Raw genomic sequence first — 16,828 nt, forward strand, 5'->3', positions numbered from 1 at the left:
TTTTTGTTTATTTGCTTTTTAACCATGAGCACTTGATATTCTTCCAGTACATTCTTTTTTTGCGTTAGTTAGATATTTCTGTCATTGTGGCCAAGCACCCTAAACAAAAAACTAGTTTGTATACAATATATGCCACATAAGGAGTTTATTTTACAGAAATTTAAAGTAATCAAATGTGTATCATTTAAATATTTTAGGGTACTTTTTGATGTTAATGTCTATAAGTTAAAGAGGTCATGATATGGTCCAGTGGGCAAGAGCAGTAAAGGCCGGGCTTTGGTGGCGCACGCCTTTAATCCCAGAACTCAGGAGGCAGAGGCAGGCAGATCCCTGTGAGTTCGAGGCCAGCCTGGTTTACAAGAGCGAGTTCCAGGATAGTCTCCAAAGCCACAGAGAAACCCTGTCTCTAAAAAGAAAAGAAAAAGAGCAGTAAAGAAAGTGCCAACATGACCATTCCATTAGGGGTAACATTTTTTGTTGTGCATAAGGAAGAGAAAGGGTCCAGAGGCACCTGGAAGAGTCCAGAGCAGAAAGAGAAACAGACTAGACCTGGCCAGACCTAGGGAAGCTGGAGCAGTCAAGATAGCCAGAGAGAAGCCGGGCGTTGGTGGCACACGCCTTTAATCCCAGCACTCGGGAGGCAGAGGCAGGCGGATCTCTGTGAGTTTGAGACCAGCCTGGACTACCAAGCGAGTTCCAGGACAGCCTCCAAAGTCACAGAGAAACCCTGTCTCGAAAAACCAAAAAAAAAAAAAAAAAAAAAAAAAAGATAGCCAGTGAGAGAGTTTAATGACAGGAGAGCAGAGACTAGAAATTAGTGGGGGGTGGGGATTGGAAGAGGCCAAATAGCTAAAGAGAAGGACTCCATCTGAGAATGGAAAACCTCAAGTTTCAGGGGGATGCTGGCCTTTATCTAACCGCCAGAAATTCTATGGTTCAGGTTGAGCTCATTTCTAGACACATGAAGAGCCTGAGACCTAACACTCTAAGATGCTGGAACGGGTTAAGTCTCTCCATGCTTAAAACTTTTAAAAATTATTACTATATTTTTTAAGTTAGGATTTTTTTCTTTTTTGTTTTTTCGAAGACAGGGTTTCTCTGCGGCTTTGGAGGCTGTCCTGGAACTAGCTTGTAGACCATGCTGGCCTCAAACTCACAGAAATCCATCTGCCTCTGCCTCCCGAGTGCGCCACCACCGCTCGGCTAGGATCTTATTCTTAGTCTAGCCTGGCTTCAAACTCATGGTGATCCTCCTGCCACTGCCTCCCAAATGCTGGTATTACAGGCGTGAGCCAATGTGGCATTTATGCATTGCTTTTCAATTTTTAAAAAGACGGCTGGTTCTGTACAGGGAAAATAAATAACAATGATAGGAAACAGCTTTAAAACCCGCCCACTGAGGCTACACCACAAGCGCCCGAGACAGGCCCGTTCCTATGGAGTGTCGCAGAACTCCACGTAGGAACGCCAAGGCGGACTCCATTGGAATCCCAGTTTAGCGACTTCTGGCTTCCCAGCAGGACGCCCCATCCAGACCACGCCCACAAATGCCGCCCGGGGCACCACACCAAGCCCCGCCCCTTCCAGCCTGACTGGCACCGCCCAGTCACGCAGCCACGCACTGGCATACTTCCGCGCCTGCGCCTACTCTGTCGACGATAGTTGCGCATGCGTCACGTAGGAACACTTTCTCCGTTCCCAGTACTTTTCGCGGGGGCTGGCTTAACCAGGGGCATGCTTCCGGGTCGAAGGGTTTACTTCCGGAGAGCGGGAAGGCTGAAACGCGGTGGCAGGACTGCAGGCGGATTTGCCAGGTTCTAGGTGGCGGAGGCTGCAGCCATGGACAGGTGAGTTCCGGTGGAGACGACGTGGGTGAGGCTATCTCCGCGGGAAGCGGGGGAGGAGCGGAGGGCTGCAGGTTCACTCCTTCCTTCTCCCTGCCGGGATTTGATGGGGGAAAGGCCGCTTGGTGTGGGGGCAGCCGGGGTGCAGAGGATGCAGCTCCCCGCGTTCCACGCCCCGGCTCCGGATCTGCTGGGCGCTCCCTCGCCGCGGTTCTCTCCGAAGTGGGCGGGGTAGGTGGTGCTCCGGCATTGGAAATGGTAAAGTGAGCAATCCCGGGTCCTTCACTGCCCGTCAGCAATACTTGACATCTCAGTACAGACTTACAAAGTGGCTTTATCGTGGTTAGTGGATGTCACTGTGATCAGCCTAGACTTTAAGGTACCAGGTGGTTGATTTTTCTCTTGTGATCTGCTGATTATGCTCGCCTGCGACAAAGATGGGTTATTCGAGTCCCTTGGCATCGGGGAACTGATTGTGTTGTGAAGACAGCCAAGCAGGGTAATTAAGCCGTGTTATACTGTACTGAGGGAAAATAAGCGAAGGGGACGTTAAATCCCCGTCACTGGAGTGTCAGGGAATCCTGTCAAAGGTAACTTGCTAGCTGGTATTCCTGGCAAAAAGGTTTACGGTTTGGCTGTTGGAGTGACCTGTCCTTTGACTGACTCAGGGTCCTTTGTTCTAACTGCAACGATAACGTTGTTTCTTTAAATGCTGTCTAAAAGCTTAATTACACTATTTTAGGAGTGGCTTCGTGGAGATGTCATCCCCTGTGATTCGGGAGGCAGAAGTGACAAGGACTGCAAGGAAGCAAAGTGCTCAAAAAAGAGTTCTAAGTATCCTTTGTGTGTTAAGAATTACACACATTGCAGAATGCTTTGAATCAGTGTTGCGGGATTTTCTTTGAGGCATCAGACATTAACTGTGGTAAAATTGGTTTATTACCTCCACGGGTGTTTTACTTGGGGGATACACGCTCTCGATGAACTTCAGTGAGGTTAAGACTTCTGTTTCTCTGATTCCCTACTAGTATGTCATGGTAGCCAACTAGTAGTCAGTACATCTTATCTAATTCTGGTCTGAGAATTTAATGACAGAAGGAATTAATTAATATAAACACAGGAAGCGTGGTAGCAGTAAAATGCTTTGTTCTTGGGAAAAAAAGCATTCATGCATCTTGTGTAGTAAATCTGTTGTTATTGTTAGTGATTTTTTTTCTCAACATGGAAAATTTTCCTTAATTCTTCCAAAGTTCAGGCCAACCAAGATGAAAATTTTGGTAATACTACACCAAGAAGCCAAATGATTCTTCGAACTCCAAGCTCATTTCGACAACCTTGTAAGATTGTTGTTTCTGCTTTTATTTAATGGAGTAGTAGTCATAATTCCAGCTAACATTTGTATAATTTGCATAATGAAATATGTGGCAGCAGTATCAGGAAGTAAGCATAAATAGTAATGATATAGTTATCTGAAGTCTTTTTGAACAAGGACTGTACTTTATATCAACACATAGTAATGATGGCATACTGTTACCTACTTTCCCAAGCTAGAAGGTGGACTTGGAGGAGTCAGCGCTGTTATTTAGACAGCGAAATCAGAGTTCAGATAACAGTCGGTTTGCTTTAAAGTCCATGCCCCCTACACTGTATGCCTCGTTGTGCTCTCTGAAATCAGACAATGAAGGATCTGCTGACTGGTGCCGAATTGGTTGTTTTAATTTTTAAGTTTGTGCAGGTAACACTTATATTGAAAGTATCTTTCATAGTAAAAAAAATTTAATAGTTGTATGATAAGCTCAGCTTTACAAAATAAGCTAATTTAAAGTGTTTGATCTCAATCTAATTGAAAATTGAGAAATTATTCTTTCATATGTGTGTTTCATGTTCGTGTATATGTAGGTGCATGTATATATACGTGTTCCTGTGTATGACTGGAGGAGTTGTGTGTGTGTGTGTGTGTGTGTGTGTGTGTGTGTGTGTGTGTGTGTATGCAGGAGTACATGCATATATATGTGTGCACACGTGTCGAGTCCTTGGGTGTTATTCCTCAGCCTTTTGAGACAGGGATTCCCATTAGGATTTAGGGCTTTCTGATTAATGTAGATTCTCAGTGACTCCTGTGTCCTCTCCCCGACACTGGGATTACAGGCGTGCACCTCTGTGCCAGAGTGTCTTACTGGATGCTAGGGATCAAACTCAGGTCCTCACGCTTGTACCACAAGCACTGTGCTGACGGAGCCATCTCCCCCATACCCAGAAAAATTGTTGCTGGTCTACTTGCTCTGTGTTGACAGTTCTGGCCTTTCTACTTGTAGTTACCCCACCAAGCCGAAGCTTACTAAGACACCCAGATATTTCCTGCATCCTTGGAACGGAAGGGAAGTCTCCCCGACACACACAGTCTTCTGGGTTCTTGGGAAATCTATCCATGGTATGTATAAATAAATAATGCTCTTTGATATTTGGCTTAAAAGCCTTTTAATGGAAGTCAAAGTTATAGTCATCATGAAAGTATGGAGAGATATATTTGGTTAGACATTGGAACAAAAATCAAATGTTGGAGCATGTCATGTCACAGAAGGAAAATGACACCTGAATCTGGCTGTTTGCTAACCAAATGAAACACATTCTAAAACTGATGATGGCTGTTAAAGCCAAGCCCTGTTTTGTTGGCTGTTTGGTTTTGGTTCTGGATTTCTTTTTCTGAGACAGGGTTTCCTTCTATAGACCAGGCTGGCCTTGAACTCAGAGATCCACCTACCTCTGCCTCCAAGTGCTGGGGCTAAAGTCGTGTGCCACCATGCCCGGCCATTTTTAATTATAAAGAAAGCTGAAGAGGGGTCAGCGGGTAAATTGCTTGTCTCACAAGCATATGACCTGAGTTCGGATTCGCCACACTAATGTGGAAGCCTAGAACTGTTACTGGGAACTTGTGTGGGGGCATGGGAAAAGACAGGAGGAACCTGGAGTTCACTTCTCTGCCATCCTAGCCGAAACTGAGCTCCAGATTCAGTGAGAGGCCCTGTCTTAAAAATGAGGTGAAGGATCAGATGGCAGAGGCCTTTAATCCCAGCATTTAGGAGGCTCAGGTCTACAGGGGGAGTTCTGGACAGCAGGGCCACACAGAGAAACCTGTTTCAAAGAAAAACAAAAACAAGAAAGTGACTAGTCAAAGATGAGAGACGTGGTAAGGAAGAAGACTTTACCTGTAAACAGTATCCAAATTGAACTGATTTAGAGGACCCCCACCTGTGTGTGCCTCTGAATTGATTCCTAACCCTCTTGCCCACATTTGGTGACAGGAGTGCTCTGAGCTGTGAAAATGCAGGAGAAGCCAAGCTGGGCTTTTCTACTCTCGATGGAAGAGAATATTTGGGGAAGGATGAGGCAGTCTCCAGGAATCACTATGATACAGTACTGAAAGCAGAAGAAGAAATGTCATACGCTATGATGTGCAGTGGCATCACCTGGTTGATAAATATACCAACTAGGAAAAAAATACATTGTGTCAAAGAAGGAAACAAAAACTGCTATATTAGAAGACTTTCAAGGCATATTAATTCCAAAATCAAAATGGTTCTGTCTTTGGCATTGTGGTTTATTAAGCAGGCATAGAGAGTTTTATGCACATATGAAGTTATCTGTATTATTTCCTGAAGGGTAGTTTTGCCTTTTAACTTTGTTTCGTCAAAGCTTAAACCCATCTCCCCCTTTTTTTTTAAAACCGTTTTAGGAATCAGAGCCAGGGGCCCATTAGTGGTGTATGCTTGATATCCCAGCACTCAGGAGACAGAGTCAGGAGGATCACAAGTTCAAGGTCATCCTCAGCCACACAGTACATTGGAGGTGGGCTTGGGCTGCATAAGATCTCGTTACAGGTGGTTGTGAGCCACCATGTGGGTGCCGGGAATTGAACTCATGTCCTCTGGAAGAGTAGCCAGTGCTCTTAACCTCTCAGCCATCTCTCCAGCCTGTAAGACAAAAGATCATTTTAAAACTAAAAGAATAATCCTCAGATACTGGTTAAGAGCATTGACTGCTTCTGTAGAAGGCTCAGGTTCGAGTCCCAGCACCCACATCTCCACACACTACCTCTATCTCCAGCCCAGGGGATCCAGTGTTCTCTTCTGGTCTCTGTGAGCACCATGTACGAGAGTGGTATGTAGATACACATGCAGGCAACACGTCCAAACACTGCAAAGAAAGTAAAGAAAACTTGTAGCTTCCTTAACAAGATCAGACAATTGCTCCATTGCTTTCCTTTATTTGTTTATTTTTTAAGGTGACTAACCTGGATGACAGTAACTGGGCAGCTGCATTCTCGTCACAGCGTTTGGGCTTCTGCACAAATGTGGAGCCCCACAGTGTAACCGAGGACGTAAATCTGAGTGCTGTTATGTTACGTGAAGACGACCCTGGAGAGGCTGGTAATGACTTTGAGATTTAAGTAGCTAGTTACTTTGAGGAAATCAAGGAAGCCTTTTCCTGGGCTTTATCAAAATATGTTTTGTTGCTGTTGTTGTTTTTGTGGGGTTTTTGCTGGACAGAGTAGTACAGCCTTATAATCTAGCACTCAGGAAGCAAAGGCAGGTGGGTCTTTGTGGGTTTGAGACTAGCCTAGACTATATAGCAATTTCCTGCCAGCCAGCCTGGGCTACATAGCAGAACTCTGTCACTCTGTCTCAACAAGTGTGTGGTGGGGGGAGAGGGAGGGAGAATATCAAACTAAGGAAATAACAACTGCTAGTAAAAATGGAGAATCTAAATATTCTAAGGCCCTTGGGCACAGTATCACAGTCCTGTGATCCTAGCACTTCAGGGATAAACGCAGGAGGATTCTTCTGTGTGGAGTGGTGGTTACTGGGGGGTGAGGGAAATATGGGCTGGAGGGCTACTGATTAATTAGTTACAGGGTTCAATTTTACAAAATACAGAGTTCTGTGGATAGGTGTTGGTACAGGTAACACTACAGTGTGGATGTACCTAAAGCCACCGAACAACACACTTAATTTATAAAGTTTTTTTGTTGTTTGTTTTGTTTTTGAGACAGTATCTCTGTGTAGCCCTAGTTGTCCTGAAACTCAATAGACCAGGCTGGCCTTGAACTCAGAGATCTGCCTGCCTCTGCCTCTCGAGTGCTGAGACTAAAGGCGTGTGCCACCATCGACCTGAAGCAAGTCACTATTTCTTAAAAATACAGTTGTGTTGGAAGGAGGGAAAGGACTTGTAGCTACTTTTGTGTTTTTAAAGCATTAGAATTTCTCTAAGTATGTGGCTTACCCTTTGTCCTTTTTTGTCTCTCGTGTTTTAGCATCCATGAGTATGTTCTCTGATTTCCTGCAGTCTTTCTTGAAGCACTCGTCAACCACAGTTTTTGATCTTGTAGAAGAGTATGAAAATATCTGTGGTAGTCAGGTAAGTAATCCTCTCCTGTGGTCAGTAACTTGAGTGCTCATTCTTGTTCTGTGCTTACTGAGAGTGCATGGTGAGGGGCAGGGAAAGGGTCAGAGGACGTCTGCTTCTCACATATTCTGAGGCCATAGAAGCCTTATTTGGAGGAAAAGTGGAATCCACTCTTTAAAAAAGAAAGTCTGAGGCTAGAGAGACTGGACAGTTCAGTGAGAAAAAAGCTGACTGTAATGGAGGCCTGAGTTCGGATCCCCACCACCTGTAGCGCATTGTTGTGGAGAGATCCAGGAAGCTTGCTGATGAGCAAGTATAGCCAAAAGAGCAGCTCCGGGTTCAGTGAAAAACTGTTCTCACTAAATAAAGAATGAGGCCTCCACACGTGCATGCACGCTGCAGAAGTTCGAAGCCAGCCTGGTCTACAAAAGTGAGTTCCAGGACAGCCAGGGCTGTTACACAGAGAAACCTTGTCTCAGGCAAAGGGAGGGAGGAAGGGAGGGAAAGGAAAGGATATTAAGCTCAAATTATGGTCATTTGTAGTGAGAATCTTCATTGCATTCTATTAAATAACCTAATAGAAAGGCAGTAAACAATATGTGTTTGTATTTCTGTGTTACACAAGATTCCTGCTAGCACTCTGTACATCTGTGTTTTTAATTTAGGTGAATATACTGAGTAAAATAGTGAGCCGAGCAACACCTGGACTGCAGAAGTTTTCAAAGACAGCCAGTATGCTCTGGCTCCTTCAACAAGAGACGGTCACATGGAGGCTGCTTGCCTCTTTGTATAGGTAAAGTTGTATAGAACTCATGAGTGAGATGAACATGAGGTAATGAGCCAGTTAGGCAAATTAACTTAACATTTTAGTGAGAGGTTTAGAATAGGTTTTGCTAATCTTGAGATTGATCATTTCTGTGTCAAGAGTAGTTATGAGAAGAAGAGCGTATTGATCATAAAGCAGGTAGCTACAAAAAAAAATTAGTCTAATATACACCTGTAATCCCAGGAGGCTAAGGCAAAAGGATTGAAAGCTTGAGGCAAGCCTTTGCTAAGGCAGAAAGGTTGAAAGACTGAGGCTAGCCTGAGCTGCAGAAAGCCAGGAAAGAGAGACTTGGTGGTTTGGTTTTTATTATGAAATACTGAAAGAAAGTCATTAATTTTGCCATTAAAGGCTATAATGCTAACTATAGTTCTGTTGAGGTGTTGAGATTAGACTAATCACATATTTACTACTATATCTTACATTAAATTAAGTTAATCGATTAAGATAATTGGCAGCTTATTTGTTTCTGCCTAGTAGAATGTGGAACAGCTTAAAAAGTGGTTTCATGCATTTGTGTGAAGTAAAGCCTTTTCATTTTGTATTATTTTCCAGAGACAGAATACAGTCTTCATTAGAAGAGGAAAATATGTTTGCAGTTGCTGTAAGTTTTCTATTAATTTTTTTCCATTACAAGTGCTTACAGTTGGGTGATTATTTTTTTCAACCCTCCATTTGCATTTCCCCATTTAAAAAAATGTACAAGTACATAAAAAACACAAAGTAATCAAGTATTTATGTTTGTGGGTAAAGGTAAACGTTCTTTTCTATCCCCCAGTTATTTAACATAATAACTTGGTTCGTGTCCTACCAGGTGTTTTTTGTGCATCTTTTATACATAACACACATAATCAAACTACTCAAGTATTGTTTGGTTTGGTTTTTTTTTGGTTTGGCTTTTTTGAGACTGGGTGTGTGGTTTTAAAGTCCAGATGGCCTCAAAGTCACCATCCTTCTGACTCCATCTCTCAAATGTTGAGATTATGGGTATGTACCACCACACCATATAGCCTTGTATTGTTTTAATTTTAGTTACTACTTTATTATTGAGCGCTTTTTTTTTTTTTGAGCAATTTTGAGACAGTCTCCTGAAGTATAAACTGGCATAGAACTGTGTGTGGGACCTTGAACGTCTTTCTGTCTGTGGCTCCAGAACTGCTAGGATTATGAGGGAACACTGTAGCACCGTCCAGACCCAGGGTCCTACATATACTAGGCAGGCACTCAGGTGCATCCCAGCCCACAGGTTTTTGTGTGTCAGTTAAAACTTTATATAGGGTTACCTTTTTTCTATCCCTCAACCTCTTATTTTTATTTGTATGTGAAGATATAAATGCATCATAACTGTTTTAGATTACTTTTCTATTTTAGAGGAAAATATCTCATTTTCATATCTTAAGTTTTTGATCATTGGTAAGAGGGAAGTTTTTTTTGTTTACAACTAGTTGGAATGGGGGCTAGATACAGTCAGTTGTTTGCTAATAGGGGACTGGATATAGTCACTATTTTGGGTGAGCGATTAGCATCTATAACAACTTTAATTTGTGGTAGAATATTATTTTAAGGTGTGTTACTTTTGTTTATGCTGTGGAGCATTTATTTATTTATTTATTTATTTTTTGGTTTTACGAGACAGGGTTTCTCTGTATTGTTTTGGAGGCTGTCAGTCCAGCCTGGCCTCGTACTCACAGAGATCCGCCTGCCTCTGCCTCCCAAGTGCTGGGATTAAAGGCGTGCGCCACCACCGCCCGGTGGAACATTTATTTAATGATGTAAAAATGTGTTACTTTTGTTTATGCTGCATTTGTTTAACTCTGTGAAGCTGTGATTCTTTGCCTGTCTAAAACACCTGATGGTCTAATAAAGAGCTGAATGGCCAATAGCAAGGCAGGAGCAAGGATAGGCGGGGCTGGCAGGCAGGGAGGATAAATAGGAGAACGGAGGAGGAGGAGGAGGAGGAGCAAAGAGAACAAGAAAAGAGGGAGGGGAGGATGCTAGGGGCCAGCTATGCAGCCTGCCGTGGAGTAAGAGGAAAGTAAGATATAAAGAAGAAAGTCAAAAGCCCAGAGGAAAAATGTAGACAGGATAATTTAAGAAAAGCTGGCTAGAAACAAGCCAAGCTAAGGCTGGGCATTCATAACTAAGAATAATAAGCCTCTGTGTGTGCTTTACTTGGGAGCTCAGCAGTGGCCCCTCAAAGAATAAAAAGAGTAAAACATCTCACTACATTAATTTATTGTCATAATGGATTCTGATGATAGTTTACTAATATTGTATTATTTCAGATAAGGTAAACTGAGTCGGGTGGTGTCCTAAAGATACCACTAGGGTTTTTTGTTTGTTTGGTTTTGGTTTTTTTTCAAGGACAGGGTTTCTCTGTGGCTTTGGAGGCTGTCCTGGAACTAGCTCTTGTAGACCAGGCTGGTCTCAAACTCACAGAGATCCACCTGCCTCTGCCTCCCGAGTGCTGGGATTAAAGGTGTGCACCACCAACGCTGGCACCACTAGGTTTTATTAAGCACACTATTTAAGACGTTCAAGTCCATGGTCTGCATCTGTAATATCCTCATATAGTCTTGATGTCTAGTATGTGGTTCTTCAGAACAAGTTTGGAAAACTTTGGGGAGGGGTTGTATATGTTTTCTGTTAAAGAACACACAAATAATCCTGTTCACCGAAGGATAAGCGATGTCTGGAGGAGCACTACCTTTTAGGGATTAGGTCTGCTGCTGCTGTTCCTGTCTACCCCAGAGCTACATCCCCAGCCCCTCTGTTTTTGTCTTTATCTTGGAGATAGGGTCAGTTAGTGTAGCCCAGGCTACAGATTTTTAAAGTTATTTTATCATTTTAATGTGGTTTTGCCTTCATACATATCTTTGCACTATGTATTCCTGGGATCCCCTGGAACTGGAGTTATGCAGTTATGAGTCACCATGTGGGTGCTGGAAACCAAATTCATGTCCTCTAAGAAAGAGGCCTTGGTCTTATGCTGAGTCATCTCTCCAGACCCAGGATTCTGAATCTTAAAGCAAGTATTCTACTCATAAGGCAGGCAAGTAGTGTATTACATTGGCATCATCATTTTCTTTCAATTAAAAAGTTATTTTGAGATTTTATTTTTATTTTATGTATTTGCCTGCATGTATGTCTGTGTACCGTGTGTGTGTGTGTGTGTGTGTGTGTGTGTGTGTGTGTGTGTGTGTGTGGTGTACCGTGTGTGTGTGTGTGTGTGTGTGTGTGTGTGTGTGTGTCTGGTGCCTGCTGTGATCAGAAAAGGGTGTTAGATTCCCTGGAACTGGAGTAGAATTGGTTGTAAACCACCATGTGGGTACTGAGACTTGAACCCCAGTCTTCTGTAAGAGTAGCAAGTGCTCTTACTGCTGAGGCATCTCTGCAACCTCTGATTTTGTTCAAGCAGGCATTACTGTGTAGCCTAGGCTTCATACCTTGATCTTCCTGCCTTGGCATCCTGAATATTGGGGCTGCAGGTGTGTATCTTTGACCCGACTGTAAAGTTAGTTTCAATAGCCTTGGGTAGCACTTAGGTTTTATTGCTGTCTTAAATGAAAATACTTTAAAGTTCTGAAATATTCATTTTCTGGTAAGGTGACACTACTCCCCAGTTCTTGGGGAGGGGCGGTTTTGTTTCAGAACAGGTCTTGTAAGCCTGGATGGCCTCCTGATTCTGCCTCCTGGCTGCTGAGGTCATAGGAGTACAGCAAAATAACCGGTAACCTTTTTCTTTCCATGTATGTGCGTGAGTGCGTGCATGCCTTTTCCTGAATATCATCTATGGAAATGGGAGATGTTATTTTCATTCAGTGCTAGCGGTAGACTCAAGTTTGGGAGTATCAGGCCAGCATTGTGCGACACTAAGCTGTGTTCCAGCTCAGAGACAGAATTTTAAAATTCCAAGTGTATAGCCGGGCGTTGGTGGCGCACGCCTTTAATCCCAGCACTCGGGAGGCAGAGGCAGGCAGATCTCTGTGAGTTCGAGACCAGCCTGGTCTACAGAGCAAGTTCCAGGACAGCCTCCAAAGCCACAGAGAAACCCTGTCTCGAAAAACCAAAAAAATAAATAAATAAATAAAATTCCAAGTGTAACTAAAATTTCAGGTAAAAAAATAAACAGTGTATAGTTTAAATTTTATGTGTAAATAACTTTTAAGGATCAAGAAGGAGGTGGTGGTTGCACACGCCTTCAGTCTCAACACTCAGAAAGCAGAGGCAGGCAGATCTCTGAGTTGGAAGCCAGCCTGGTCTACTTAGCAATTTCTAGGATAGCTAGGGCTGAACACAGAAACCCTGTTTCAAAAAACCAATAAGCAAACAACATATTTTTAAGGATGTATATAAAGTCAGGTGTGGTGATTCATGCCTTTAATCCCAGCACTCGTGAGACAAAGGTAGGCAGTCGGTTCTCTGTGAGTTTGACGAGATAGTTCCAGGACAGCCAGGGCTACATAGAGAGACCCTGCCTAAAAAACCCAAAAGAAAGTCCAATAAATGCAGGTTGCTAAATGCACTTATTTGTAACTGGTCTTTGTTTTAAAGTCTTTCAAACTCCCTTTTCTCCCCTCCCTTTTATTGTTTTCTGTCACAGGCTATTAATGCCAGCGAGAAGACTGTTGTGGAAGCTTTATTTCAGAGAGACTCACTGGTCCGACAGAGTCAGGTGTGGCTGGAGTTCAATTCTTTCTTTAAAGAAACATGGGGAAAAGACATACAAAGTCCTGCAGGTTTTTGTTGTTGTTGTTGTTTGCGGGGGTGGTTGTTTTGTTTTGTTTTTTTCGAGACAGGGTTTCTCTGTGTAGCTTTGAAGCTTGTCCTGACACTCACTCTGTAGACCAGGCTAGCCTTGAACTCTAAGAATTCACTGCCACTGCCTCCCAAGTGCTGGGATCAAAGGCGTGTACCACCACCACCCTGCAGCAGTTTTGTTTACCTTATCTCTTAATTCTCTACTTGATTTTTTTATGTAATTAAAAGAAATAAGGGATGTTATGTTGTTCTTCAACTTTTAAATAACAACCTTTGTGTTTCCAAAGGCAGACTATTAGCAATAACATTATTCCTATAGGAGATGCTATTTTTGTATGCTATGCTTGTTTATCTTAAAAAGTAAAATAGTGGTTGGGGAAAGTTGTTATTTGATATCAGAAACTTCAGGTTAAGGGTGGAAGTACTATTAAAAATAAAATAGATTTTAGAGTTAAAATTATCTTTATTTGTTTCTTTCCCAGCTGGTGGTAGATTGGTTAGAAAGTATTGCCAAAGATGAAATTGGAGATTTTTCTGATAATATTGAATTTTATGCAAAATCAGTATATTGGTAAGTAACGAACTTTTATTTTTAAAATGCTCTTTAAGCCAGGTGTGGTGGTACATGCCTTTAATCCCTTGGGAGGCAGAAGTGGGTGGATTGTGAGTTCAAGTCAAGCCTGGTGTATAGGGGAAGTTCCAGGACAGCCAGAGATACACCCAGAAACCCTGTCTCAAAAAAAAAAGAATACTTTTTATTCTTTGACAGTTTCATTCATGCATCCAGAATTGGAGGAAATAAGACCTTTGGGAAAATCATGAATTAAACTTAATGAATAATCCAGGCAATAGTGGCACATAGCCATTAATCCCAGAATCCCAGCACTTGGGAAGAAGAGTAGATTTGAGGCCAGCCTGGTCTACAGAGCAAGTTCCAGGACAGCCAGGGCTACATAATGAGACTCTGTGTTGGGGAAATTAATACATAGAAGATAATGAATCCATCTTTGGGCAGACCATGCCTCTAAAAAGGTAGTAAGCAGTGGCAGACTTAGAAATAGAAGAGCTGGGCATGGTGGCTCACGCCTTTAGTCTCAGCACTGGGGAGGCAGAGGCAGGCAGATCTCTTGAGTTAGAGGCCAGTCTGGTCTACAGAGTGAGTTCCAGGACAACCTCCAAAGCAATACAGAGAAACCCTGTCTCGAAAAACCAAAAAAAGAAAGAAAGAAAGAAAGAAAAAATGAAATGGAAGAAACCTGGTCTAGTGTTGTCTCCTGTAGTCCTAGCTACTTGGGAGACTCAAGCAGAGGCATCACCTGAGTCCCAGAGTTCAAGGCAAACCTGACCAGCATAGCAAATGCCTGTCCAGAAGGAGAAGGAGACAGCACAAAAGAAGGAAAGAGATCAAGGGGCCTTAGCGGGAAAAAGTCTGCCTGCACGTGTTCTGAGTAAGAACAGACAGACAAGTGTTGCTTGTGGAGAAGGCAGGTATGGGTTAAATTTGATTTGAGTCTGTAGTAGCAGCAGCTCAGGAGGTTGAGGCCGAGGATACTGAGTTAGGACAGACTGGGCTACAAGTGAAATTCTCTCTCTAAAACAGAAAGAAAGAAGAAATCGTTGAGTAGTTGGTTTTTCTGAAAGAGAAATTGAGGGAGGGTGAATTCCCTGATAAAGACTTTTACAACTTTTCCCATGAGCTGTTCTCCATTTCTTTTTTTGTTTGTTTGTTTTTGGTTTTGTGTGTGTGTGTTTTGTTGTTTTTTTGAGACAGGGTTTCTCTGTATTGTTTTGGAGGCTGTCCTGGAACTCGTTCTATAGACCAGGCTGGCCTGGAACTCAACAGAGAATCTCACGCCTCTGCCTCCTGAGTGCTGGGATTAAAGGCTTGCTCCAACACTTGGCTCCATTACTTTTTTTTTCCCAAAGATTTATTATGTATATCATGTTCTGTCTGATGTATGCCTGCATGCCAATAAAAGGCACCAGATGTCATTATTGATGGTTGTGAGCCACCATGTGGTTGGTGGGAGTTGAACTCAGGACCTCTGGAAGAGCAGCTAGTACTCCTAACCTCTGAGCCATCTCTCCAGCCCCCTGGCTCCATTTCTTAAAGCTTAAACTTATGTGATCATTTGTTTTTTAACAAGGCATCACAACTGGGGAGCTGGATTGTGTTAACAAACTGCAGAACAACATGTGTTAAGAAAGATTAACCTTCTTGCATTATACCAGCCATAAATTTAATATAGATTATAGTTCTGAATTTAGAAGCAATCCAGAATGTGTTAGATGGATAACTGGAAGCTATTACTCTAATTTAGCATTAGCAAATGTTTCAAGAAAAAATTGATTTCATCAAAATTGAAAACCTTGTTTAAAGACACAATGGACATTGTAGTGTACACCTTTAATTACAGCATTTGGGAGTCAGTGGTAGAGGCAGGCATATTTTCTGAGGTCAAGGCTGGCTGGCTTGGTCTACATGGTGAACTCCAGGCCAGTCAAGGCTACATAATGAGTCCCTGTCTCAAAAAGGGGGTGGGGCACTATAAAGAAAGTAAGTGGGGATGTGGAGATGGCTCAGTGATTAAGAGCAAGAGCACATGTGCTCTTTCAGAACACCTGTGCTCCATTCTCGGTACCCTAATGCATGATGTCTTAGGGTTTCTGTTACTGTGAAGAGACACCATGACCACAGAAAGCCTTAGAAAGGAAAGCATTTAACTAAGGTAGCCCCTTATAGTTTTAGAGGTTCAGTCCATTATCAGCATGGCAGCTGGGAGTTGGCGGTGTGCAGGCAGACATGGTGCTGAAGGCAGAGCTGAGAATTGTACCTCTTAATCTGAAGGTAACAGGAAGTTACTGAGATAATGAGTGTGGCTTGAGCATATATGAGACCTCAAAGCACTCCTCCACAATGGCACACCCACTCCAACAAGCCACACCTACTGATAGTGACACTCCCTTTTGGGGGCCATTTTCTTTCAAACCACTATAGATGACTCCACAACCACCTGTACTCCAGCTCCAAGGGGCTCTGATATATATAAAATAAAAAGTGAGAACCTGTAGGCATGGTGGCATATACCTTTAGTCCCAGCAACCAGAGGCAGGTAAGTCCCAGTTCTAGGCCAGCTGGTGTAGATAATGAGATCCAGGACTATGTAGATAACACAGTAAAAGGCAAAAGACTTAAACATGTGCCTCATAAGAGCAGGCTTATGATTGGCTACCAAGGCATAAAAACAAGTTCACCATCTTTTCTGTGTTAAGGACTTTGTACATTTTCTACATTTGTTGTCTTTTTTCCCTTATTTTGAACACACAGGTGTATTTGTTGGGGAGCAGGGGAGTGAGTTTTGTTGTTATCTACAAAAAAAGTAGTATTCAGATTGCCCCCTTTAGGAACCTGCTATTTCTTCTTTCAGGGAAAATACCCTCCACACCCTAAAACAGCGGCAGCTACTGCCTTACATAGGAAGTGTCCGGCCTCTTGTCACTGAATTGGTAAGTTCCTGGTTAGGGTGACTACTGCTGCCACAAACACCATGACCAAAGCAACTCCAAGAGAATGGGTTTATCTGATCCATGCCACTGTTTATCACCAAAGGGAGTCGGGGCAGGAACCTGGAGGCAGGAGCTGGTGCAGAGGCCATGGAGGGTGCTGCTCACTGACCTTCTCATCTTGGCTTGCTCAGCCTGCTTTCTTTCTTTCTTTCTTCCTTTCTTTCTTTCTTTCTTTCTTTTTTTTTTTTTTTCTCGAGACAGGGTTTCTCTGTGGCTTTGGAGGCTGTCCTGAAGCTCTCTCTGTAGGCCAGACTGGTCTCGAACTCACAGAGATCCGCCTGCCTCTGCCTCCTGAGTGCTGGGTTTAATGGCATGCGCCACTCGCCTGACTCAGCCGCCTTTCTTAGAGAGCCCAGAACCACCAGCCCAGGAATGGCACTAACCACCATAGGCTGAGCCTATGAAACTCATCATGATTGTGTGTGTTACT

General features: G+C 43.0%; 1 protein-coding gene and 1 long non-coding RNA gene across 3 annotated transcripts in view; one reads left to right on the forward strand and one right to left on the reverse strand.

The window, feature by feature from the left end:
• The first annotated feature begins 1,715 nt into the window (after nt 1–1,715).
• Nucleotides 1,716–16,828, forward strand: part of Nup107 (nucleoporin 107) — a 37,817-nt gene continuing 22,704 nt past the window's right edge. For both annotated transcript variants that reach the window (XM_005081498.4, XM_040754825.1), the window contains exons 1-11: nt 1,716–1,847; nt 2,587–2,678; nt 3,095–3,181; nt 4,160–4,275; nt 6,127–6,271; nt 7,156–7,259; nt 7,913–8,040; nt 8,626–8,674; nt 12,674–12,745; nt 13,314–13,402; nt 16,260–16,338. In XM_005081498.4, the coding sequence (XP_005081555.2) occupies nt 1,840–1,847; nt 2,587–2,678; nt 3,095–3,181; nt 4,160–4,275; nt 6,127–6,271; nt 7,156–7,259; nt 7,913–8,040; nt 8,626–8,674; nt 12,674–12,745; nt 13,314–13,402; nt 16,260–16,338 (969 nt within the window). In that variant the 5' untranslated portion in view covers nt 1,716–1,839. The remainder of the gene's footprint in view (nt 1,848–2,586; nt 2,679–3,094; nt 3,182–4,159; nt 4,276–6,126; nt 6,272–7,155; nt 7,260–7,912; nt 8,041–8,625; nt 8,675–12,673; nt 12,746–13,313; nt 13,403–16,259; nt 16,339–16,828) is intronic.
• Nucleotides 5,425–16,828, reverse strand: part of LOC110342978 — a 36,712-nt gene continuing 25,308 nt past the window's right edge. Inside the window, exons 4-5 of the long non-coding RNA XR_005880472.1 lie at nt 5,937–6,038; nt 5,425–5,815 (exon numbers count right to left, since the gene is read on the reverse strand). This is a non-coding gene — a long non-coding RNA (uncharacterized LOC110342978). The remainder of the gene's footprint in view (nt 5,816–5,936; nt 6,039–16,828) is intronic.

The sequence above is a fragment of the Mesocricetus auratus genome, unplaced genomic scaffold (genome assembly GCF_017639785.1).
Source record: "Mesocricetus auratus isolate SY011 unplaced genomic scaffold, BCM_Maur_2.0 Super-Scaffold_100011, whole genome shotgun sequence".
NCBI lineage: Eukaryota > Metazoa > Chordata > Mammalia > Rodentia > Cricetidae > Mesocricetus > Mesocricetus auratus.